Source organism: Cariama cristata, unplaced genomic scaffold, assembly GCF_000690535.1.
Source record: "Cariama cristata isolate BGI_N322 unplaced genomic scaffold, ASM69053v1 scaffold6843, whole genome shotgun sequence".
Lineage (NCBI taxonomy): Eukaryota > Metazoa > Chordata > Aves > Cariamiformes > Cariamidae > Cariama > Cariama cristata.
The window spans coordinates 21,719-32,391 of NW_009610042.1; the positions used below are offsets into that span (position 1 = coordinate 21,719).

General features: G+C 37.9%; 1 protein-coding gene across 1 annotated transcript in view; it reads right to left on the minus strand.

Annotated features, from left to right (window-relative positions):
* NEK11 (NIMA-related kinase 11) overlaps positions 1 to 7,216 on the minus strand; it is a gene marked incomplete at both ends in the record, with an annotated part of 20,178 nt that extends 12,962 nt beyond the window's left edge. The window contains 3 exons of the mRNA XM_009697741.1: positions 391 to 517; positions 1,011 to 1,075; positions 7,098 to 7,216. Of these exons, the coding sequence (XP_009696043.1) occupies positions 391 to 517; positions 1,011 to 1,075; positions 7,098 to 7,216 (311 nt within the window). The remainder of the gene's footprint in view (positions 1 to 390; positions 518 to 1,010; positions 1,076 to 7,097) is intronic.
* Between the last annotated feature and the right edge of the window lie 3,457 nt (positions 7,217 to 10,673).

Here is a 10,673-nt window from a genome sequence, read left to right on the forward strand (position 1 = left end):
TCCACTTAGAAGCTTCACAGAAAGTTGCTTCTTTCCATTCATCTATCTCAATATAAGAATGAAGAAGATTTCCTCTTTCCTAGCAAACCTGAAATTGGTCTACAATCATTCTGTGTCATGGCAGAGACTGGACCTGAATCTTACTCTCCTTTGAGGAAGTCCCAGATAACCCAGAATAATAGCAAACTACATGCTTCTTAACACAAAGAGCAAACCTTCAAATTGCAACACACGATACAAATGTCCTGGAATACTTTCAGTGGAGTACTGTGAGCACCCTACTGAGAGTGCCATTTTTTTTTTAAAAAAAAAAAGGAGTTTCTTAAATAACGTCAAATGCTAAAGAAAATAAATGCCTAATCCAACTGAAATTGCATGCTGACTACTCACCAAATGTCAGATTTTGTGTTATATCCCTGGTGCTTCAGTGCTTCTGGACTCATGTAGTATGGTGTCCCAGTAAATGTAGTTGCCAGATCACATGAACCCATCAAAAGACGAGAAACTCCAAAGTCCCCTAAAAGTAACAGCAGAAACAATAATCTATTCATATAAATCTGTATCTAGTCATATGAACTCTTTGTGTTTATTGTTAGACTTTAGACATTAGACATGATACAATGACTGTACATCCAAAAAAAAACTATCAGTATTTTAAAATATGGAAAAACTCTTCAAAATAAAAACACCACAAAATCATAGAACGATGCAGGTTTGAAGAGGTCTCACAAGGTCATCTGATTCAAACCTCTGGCTCAAAGCAAGGCCAATTTCAAAGTTACATGAGGCTGCCCAGGTCCAGGTCCAGGCAAGTTTTGGAGCACCCTCAGGGCTGGAGATCTCACTGCCTCTCCAGGTCCCTGTTCCTGTCTGACTGTCAAATAAATGTTTGATCACAAATCAAAATCCTGTATCAGACATGACTTTATTTAAATCTCCTTACTGACAAAATGTCTGCTGGACTGTTCTATCATACTAAAATGTATCTTTAAGAAGTATGGAAATCTCACCAATTTTCAGAAGATTATTTTTCAAAAATATATTCTTGGCTTTCAAATCCCTGTGAAGTATCCGCCTGGAATATAAAAGGAAATTCAACCTCATCCAACTTGAAGCATTCACAGTCACGTATCAAGTGTCTCAAGTATTTGACTTTATTCCTTGTTAGGCAGGCCAGCCCACCACTGCTACAGTCTAACCCTGGAAGTGACAATGCGCAGACAATGGCATTAAGGAGCTTCATACAAACTCACAGACACCCACATGCAGGATGAGAGCCTAAGCAGCCAGGATAATAAAAATGCAGCCAGGGATCCCAGCTTGAGAATACAGATACAGGCTTAACATGAGCTGCAGAGGAAGGGAGAAAGGCAAGTCTTCTGATCTGACTCTTCTTAAAAGCATTTTCTGCCAGGAGAATGAGATGCCTCACAATAGAATAAGGGATAAGAAAAGCAGCAACAAGAGATTCTCAAAGCTCAGGGAAATCTCCTTCAGCGGAAATTTATTACTTGAAAGACAAATATGGATATAGACTAGGCTAGTGGCTCAAATTTTTACAGTGATGGTGTGGAAGATAAAAGAACTTTAACTTTACAAAGACGGAGATCAAAAGGAAAAGAAAACGAACAACTACAGACTGACTTCTCCATCAAAGACTGAAACAACATCATAAGCTACACACCATGTGGGGACAAACAGCATCTTCTCAATTTCTTGAAATCTTAACATGTGGCAGTAATTCTCCAGCCCCTTAGGAAAATAAAATATCTCTACAGTATACAAAACACATTCTCAATTAATTCTTGTTAATAACACTTCCAAAAGGGTTCCCTACAAGCCCAACTAAACTAGAACCCATCCACTTTTAAACAGCTTGTCAACACACAGTGTTAGTTACAGCTTTGCTGAAGTGGAGGTTAAAATAGCATTTGGTACATACTGGCCACAGAAACTGTATTTGCTAATACAAATATAGGAGCTGTTCAGTCATTTAGAACAGATAAAGAAAGCAACTGATGCTCTAAGATTCTTGAGATGTGGGCAGGAAAAACAAATATAGCAATAGACTTTAATTGTTCTTGAGCAATCCTCAAGTATTGTCTCAAATTTTATTGAATTACTAAAGTCTTAGGCATTGAGATACTGAAATGATTTGCAAAATAGTTTCCATATTAAGACTAGAAAATACGTATTCTACGGCACTATTTAAACAAGCAATTTAGTCCACAACTCATTTGAAAATAATTTTTGCAAGAAGAGACAAAAAAATACTGAATTCAATATATTCGAGTCACAAATGGGGAAAAAAGTGAAAAATAACTACTAGGAGATATTCTAGTATGCACATAGACAGCATGAAAAGGAAACATTTCTATTTTTTTGGGACATAAAGAAAAGAGTTCTTTATGCTTCTTAACGGCAATCCTTTCAGTTTTTGTCCTGAAAGTAATGCTTGTAGAGAAAGGTTTGCATATTGGGAAAAATAAGAGTTTATTCAGCCTGCCTCCAGTGATAATTATAAATAATTTGTTCTCTACTTTGCAACTTTCTTGAGCAATACATGTACACCCATCGTACATCAGTGAGGAAATTAAGCTAAGGTTACATTCATTATTATTTCATAAGCCCATATATACATAGTTTTATATAAATCCTGCTCTGCTAATTTAGATTCATAAAGCCTTTCCTTACCATTCATCACACAGAGCCTTTGAAAGAACTTGATTTCACCGAGTTAGATTTTTCTTGCATACTGTTGTTGAGCATTGGTGGGTTTTAAACTTTTTCTTTTATTATTACTTTGTAGAAACATAACCATGGACTCTTCGAACCTAAAAGTTTCCTGGATATCTATACTTTAAATATCAGGTATCTTGAAGTATAAAAACTACCCAGAAAGTTTTCAGTAGCACATTATTTGAAAAGAAGATCAAGAGAAGACATCTGGGTCACACCAGTTTGAATTAGAATATAATGCTCATATAAGTTTGCAACATATTGATCAAAATGTTATACGCATTATTTGCATTACTAATAATTATAAGATGCTTTTATATATTAATATGACTAAGAAATACTTGGGGTGATTCTTTGGAACTTCCCATGATGATGTCTCTCGATGCAAGCCACCTTATTCTGCCAGGATATGTCAGAAGATAAACAAGTTACAAGCTGAAACCATCACTTTAATTCTAACAAGAAATAAATATTGAGCCTGCACTGTAAATGCAGTTTAAGAACGAGTGTGACTTTCAGTTGTAGCAAGAGACAGACCTATAAAGGTAACATGAATTAACAGTGCTCCAGCAAAACTTAATCTAACTTGACAGTCAGTGAAGTGGTTATTGATATTTTGGGTAGAAATGAACACTTAAGGATAGTTTCAAATTTGGGCTATAAATATACCCATACCTATGTTCTATAGACTACCTGCTTGCTGTCTTATAGTCATTAAAAAAGCAGCACAAAGCACTGAGCAGTGGGCAGCCTCCTTGAATAAAACTTCCTCTGCAACATACCAGCAAGGGAAGCTGGTTGAAGCTGAAGTAGTTTACTGCTGCAAAATATTCAGCAATTAATTTATCTTTCCTCTTTCTGAAGAACTATTTAGAGAAGTCAGAGGTTCTGGATAAGTCTCAATCCTGTACCAGCGAAGACAACGCGAAATCCAGATAAAGTACTTGAGCAAAGCCTGCTATCCTGTAGATTGAAAGAAACAGATTTGTTCGCACACACGGTAACCTTATAAAAATCTCTGTGTTGGCGTATTGTTCATAAAGGTTAGCAAAGCGGTGGTAACGTAATGGTCAGCTTTATTCAAATTGAGGTTAAATCAATCGATGGCCACTTTGCCTGATTGTTGCGGGGTCAATGTTGTGCACTGATGTGTGATGGGCTACAAGTATGCCAGAGAGACCAGATGATGGCTTCATGCTGTCTCCATCTAGACAAGACCACTGAATTATGCTGCCTCTCCTTTACTTCTCTCTCTGGTTCTGTCAATGACAGATGAGGATTGAATCTATTCAACTCTAGGTAATTTTGCTTTCAAGTTTAAAATTAAAAAATCCTTCAAATTATGCAAAATAGTCAGTAGATAGCGTAATGACCACAAGATATTTGTGCCCTCTTTGGGATTTATGAAGCATAAGTAGAAAACAGGAATGACTAATCTGTATAATCTTTATTACCACAGGAAAAGAAAAACAATCTGAGGCAGAAAAAAAGTCCTGTTTTAAAATAAGATTCCAGTATAAGGGTTCTCAAAAAGTGCAGAATTTCAACTAAACCTGTGCAAGAAGGATAACCAAGTGAATAGTCTATGTCTAAAACCAGAAATAATGATTTTTGCTGCTCTGGAACAAAAACTCCCACCCAGAGTAGCTGGATTTTCTAAGGAATGGCACAAGGAATTCCAACCCACAGGTAATGAACACTTCAAGTTTCTAATTCTAAGGAAAGTTTCTGTTGCGTTAGAATGTAGTTCAAACATATGTTACAGCTTTTTTCCATATCAGTAGAGAAAAAAATCACGTATGACTACTCTATACATAAACAGAAGGCTGTTACCACATTTCAGCAATTCAAATTAATTTCTGTAAGTAGTTTTAAATTCTTTTAAGCCTAACCTTTTCCATTTAAGCTACTGTTTGGCTGTGCATACAGTCAAATAACACATAATACAATACAGGAAGTGTAAATAAAAATAAATTGTCAAGTCATTTGTATGTGTCTGGGAGAGGTGCTATTAAATAGCTATGATTCAAAGAGAGAAAATGAAATGCTGTTTGGAAAATCAAATCGCTGTTTTCACTGGAGAATCAGACTTTTCAGGAAACCCAGTAATTTAATATACATATTTACCAAAGAATGCTTATTTATAAGATTATTTTTTTTTAAGATTTATTTGAGAACAAGTAGAAGGTGAGAAAAATAGAAAGAAGAGTAGACAAAAGGGACGTATGGGAAAACTAGAGATAAGAGGCATGAGGAAATACAGAAAATGAAAGATAAAAAGAATAACTTACACAACAGAATAGAACAGTTCAGTTGGAAGGGACCTAACAATGAACATCTAGTCCAAATGCAATGTTATTACTATTATTATTCTGCATTAGTCTGCACAATGCATCCTCTAAACACATACATTAAAGAAAGGATTTCACCAAAAGTGGACTTTCCAGATTACCAAAACTTTCAATGATACATTGTTAAATTGGAGCTCAGGGGAAAGAAAACAAAAACAAAAACGACAAACAAACAAACCAAAACAAAACATCAACAAAAGCAAACCACCACACTGCTAGTTTAGTTAAACGGTCAGGATTTTTATTTCCATTTCCCTCTGTCCTTTTGGCCTGAGGTGAATGCTGAAGAGCGCAGCATCCCAAGAGAGCTCTCTTCGCCGTGCTCCCGTCATTGCACTCTGTAGGGGCAGCACTTCATGTACAAGCCCCAGATAAATTGGCACTTGGGAACCAAAATGCTCTTGCATCCTGGACAGGAATTCACTCTGCCCTTTTCCCTCTACAGTCTGACACTGTAGGTGCAAAAACTCATCAGGCATCTATCAGTTCAGGTCAAACGTATCCCACATACTTAGCTTCAGCTCAACTCAGAAATGATTGTTCTTGTTGACAGCTGACTTATCTCTACCAACCGCGCTGTTGCAACTCAAGTTCAGGCAATTTGGCCCAAGCCCTGTGGTGAAAGATATATGAAGCAGCTACATCAATTTGGTGCTTTCACCAAAATCTTGTTTTCTGAGTACTCGCTCAGGATAGAAGACTATGGATTCTAGTTTACATTCAGTTTTTAAAAAACACCTAAATTCTCATCTCCAGATTCTGGGTCTAACCTACTCCTCAAGCATAAACATCTTCTCCCCCCAGGCTGTATTAATAATTTTGGCCATTAGTTTAGGCAGATTAGCTCACCTCCCCAATACATGCAGGTGATTACAGACAAACATCCTTAGCCTCTGCTAAGACAGTCCTTACAGCAATGACATTCTTACTTCTAAAAGTTCAATAGGAATAATAGTCTAAATAGTTCAGCTTAGCAGGATGAAAAATCTCGGACTTTTGGGCTACAATGCTCTTTAGAAAGGATTCTCTGTCTTGTTCATTAATCTGACATTTCAGAGCTGCCAATAGGCAAAAGCAACTGGGAGGAGAGAGAGGAAAGGAGAAGATGTTGGAAGCCAGGTTAACTTCGAGCAGCTCACTGTTTCTGAAAAGGCGCTTGGAAAGGAGCCTGGTGTTCCATTTGCTCGGCCAGTCCTCCAGCTCTCAATGCAGATGGCAGCGTGCTGGGCCTTCTGCTCCTGGCTCAGCAGACCCCTCGCTCTCCCTTCATACCATGCAAATAGTCCCACCTACTTCAAAGGCGACAGCACTGGATGAGGCGGGAAGGGGACCAGACAGGGCTCATGCACATGTCCAGTACGCTGGCAATGAGGGAACTGTTTACATCACTGAGGTCAGCCTGCCTAAATCACACTGCAGGTAAGAACAACACCCATGGAGATGACCAGGTAGGTATTCACCTGTTTCCACCCCTGCTCAAACCAAGCGTGATTTCCACACTTCACTGTCTGGATGACGTGCAGAATTTTCTACGTTAATCTTTGACGTGCTGTTAAAAGTGGTGTCTGTTTTCAAAGACTGTATGTATGTAACTTCATTGATTTTAGTGGGAGTACATCAAGCATATATATTGGATTCTTCACATTAAATACCTGCAAGAGATTCTCGTTGACTCCCCTTGAAAAAGCTGACTTTGTTTTAGCTTTTTGATCCATTTTCTTCTAACAATATTAAACTATTTCTGTTGGCCCTTAGAAAAAGCTTGTCTAATGCTGAAAGACATCTACCACTGTGCTGCTAAAAGATGTAATACGCAATGTTCTTGAAGGATAGACAATTAATTACACTTTAGGTATATGACATATACTACAGCAGTTTGGTGAACAGGACTTCATAACAATACAAGACAATCCTTAAAGTTTTGTTTCTGTTTGAATATCTGCAACTAGTCAGTAAGTCTACTCACACCCCTCCCAAAATAATTGTTCTCATATTAAATGACTGTACCTTTCATGCATATAGTTGACTCCGAGCAACAACTGTATAAACCAGTCTATTATTTGTCTTTGAGTGAATATCTTCCCAGATTCTTTGTATTCTTGAATTTTAAAGTCCAGATCTCCACCCTGAAAAATATCACAACATATTTGTACATTTAAAGTAAATTTTTAAAATATCTTCTTCATCAAAGTACAGGATTCCACTTTCTTAGACCTTCAGGCTCCCTACAACGCAGTCTGTAAAACTAACGCTTCCGCATGACTTGTGAATTCTCCCAGCACCAAAAGCACACACAACTGAGGATCAAAATGAGATCAAGCAGTCTGGCTGCACAGGCAAAGTAGGTCGGTTTTCTCTTAGTGTTACACAATATCATCAAAGTTTTCAACTGTTCTCGCTTTATGTCATCCAACTTTAGACATCTGCGTCTGAGCTGGTCATCTCCAACTCCCTTTATAGTTAACACAAAGGCACAAGCACCCGTATAGTGCAATTATCTCTGCCACCTAGCTGTCTACCTTAGGAAGGGATGGATCATGTTGTAGAAATGCGGTTTCTCTGCAAAGGTCTATGATGAGGACCTACATTGACTGGCTAATATGTAGACATCTAAATCAAAAATCTGCCCCGATTCCTCCAAATAAGTTTATAAATTTGGGAAAAGCATTTCCACTTAAGTCAAACGTCGCACAGGCAAGAGACACTCTCACTTACTATGCTGAAATAACCATGTCAGCATCAAAGAAACCATGCTGTTCTCTTAAGAATTAAAATACAGTTTCTTTAATTATGATACTTTGTCCCTCTTCCAAACTCATTTTTGCCAGAAACAAAGCAGAATTAAAGCTTCAAGAATGCCAAGCATGCATTATTGTAAATACTTCATTCAAACCTCAATTGATCTTGAATTAACGCTAGGAATGGAGCAATATGACACACAGTAGGCAGTGAAAATAAACCAGAAAATATATACGGAAAAAGACTACTTGAAAATTGTAAGTCAGACATTGGGCAAAATCAGTTGAACAGCAGCATGATGAAAGAGGTTTTTGAGGAGACTTATATGAAAACTGTTCATTTTGCTAAAAAAATAGATGGTTGTCAGTTGGTTGTTTATCCAGTTTATAAAATAAATGGATTTTGTCTACAAGAACAGACATTAGTGGCAAGCACTGTGTTGAGGTAACTAACTCCAGAGCAAAGGGACTGTGAGTCTCATCCTACTCTAGTGATTAATTACCTTGCATCAGGACAGCTGATTCTCCATAAATCATTACTTTTACATCATACATTCTGCAGAAAATCAGAAGTTTTACATGCCACATATGAAAAATAGTTTAAGTTGTACAACCGTACCTGTACCATCACTTCCCATCATCAACCCTTCCCTTCTCTGCACTGTTGACTCTCAACATTTTATGATCTCTTCAGCCTTTCTTGTTTTTCTGTTCCCAACAACACAGTGCTTCACACTTCTGCTACAAAACAAGCAGGTTCTGTCCTTGCAGATCCATACATTTCTGTCCTATACTTTGACATGAATTTACAGTAATTTCTGTAGTCCCTGAGTTCTAAGTTACAACATTAAGAGTGACTATGTTAAAAAAAAAAAAAAAGTTTTGTCGTATATCAAAAATGTGTTCCCTGACAATGTCCTGCAATTTTTTAATTGAAACGTCTGAATCATCTCATTCACTAGGGAAGGGAATATGGCTTCAGCTCTCCATCTGCCTCGCTGCTGCAGCCCAGAGAGAAGCTCTTCTGGGAACCTGGAGCTCTCAGCAGCTGCTTCCCCTTTGCACCTCCAAATGTTCAAAAGCTTTCCCCTGGTAGCTCGCAGCAGAGCAGAGGAAGGAATGAAAAAGTGTTGCTGAGTACTCTGCTGCGTGGCAACCAGATGGGCTGTGGCTGAGCCTACTCACATGCCTTGAAAAGAAGGACTCGCCTATTCCAGACTGCTGTCCCAGACCGTCCAGAGCCAGCTGTAGCAATAGCCCAAGACTCAGGGGCCGCTCAAACACGTCAGCTGGCTACCAGCCACAAGGGACTATGTGCTATCCAGGTAAGGACAGATGAAGCACAGCAGGCTCCAGTCACCATTTCTCCCTGTCCCAATGTGTCCCCTCTCACAATCACACATTGCCGTGAAAAATGGAAAGAAAAGAAGTGTAGGATCTACAGAGTTAGGCTAGTGAATACTCTCTTAAGTTGGACAACATTTCTTTCAAAAGGTCTAACGAGAACAAAAGCAGTTGAACAAAGTACTACATGTGACCTCAAGTAACTGTATGGCTTTTTACCTTCAAGCAGAGAGGACTGGTTTCAATGTCCTACAATTAATTTAACCTTGATTTTGTGTGTAAAAAAAGGAAAACAAAAACACAACATAAAAGCTTTCCTGAAATACTGCTGCCATGAAACTCTGAAGAAGTTTAACCAAATTTTGCATTTTGGAAGGTCAGTATAATGAAGTTCATAAGGAATTTAACAAATTAAGTACACAGGGAGTTTCCAAGCTGCAGTTTCTATTTAAATATGAAGAGTATCAAACACACCAGTAACTTACTTAAAACAGCTTAGCATCTAGATCTGATAACATGAACAGGCACTGATTGCTTTAGTTATTCCTTTTGTTCAGATTTCCTTAGCGTATGTGTACTCAGATCACAGCTGAGACCACAGTGAAGAGACAGAAATAATTGTTTGGGGGAAAGTACAACTAGTTCTGGTTTATGATGCGTTAAAATGATGCAACTTTTAAAGTAACTACTCTGTAAAAACTGTATTTTATTGAAGTCCAATTTATGTTACAAAATGAAATCCAAGTCTCATGAAGGCATTTCTGTTTGAAATCTGACTTATTTGACAATGTCTATATTGCCCATAAAAGTCTGATTTGGGAAAACTGCCAGAGAAGCTCAACAAGAAGATCAAAACAGAACACATAAACTTCTTTTCTATAATTTTGAGTGAATTCAGTTACAGTAAGAGACATCAAGCTGAGCAATGGAGACCAATGTTCTCTTTTGTTCACGGGACAGGTACAGCACGGGGCAACTGCACGGGAGGCTCACTCTATGCTACTCATGCAAGAATGAACAAAGTACTGTGGCTAATGAATAAGTCACAGTACTTTGGAGAAAACAAAATAAGGCTCAGAGGGTAGCTCTATTTCCATGCCAAGTTAGTGTTTATTCTTTGTCTTGAGTCTGCCCACGAGTACCAATTACTGCCAATCTGGTAATTATTCTGTGCAAGAGAAACTGAATGTACTAGACTTCCAAACAAGGATCAGGTAGCCATAAATTTTTCTCAATCTCAATTGATGCACGATTTAAACAGGCATCTTTAGGTAAAAAGATCCAAATCCCATCACATCCAAAGGCAGGTTATAGGTAAATATAGGTAAATATAAAAGTATACGTTCTGGAAATACTCCCACTAAAATAGAAAAGAAACTTTATAGTGCTATGCAAAACCTTGCTTTATACTTTCCCTGTCTGAACGCTTGATTAAATACATCGTAATTGCTTAAACGCAATGCTACTACCTAGTGCGTCCTTTTGGAAAAAGCCAGAAGCA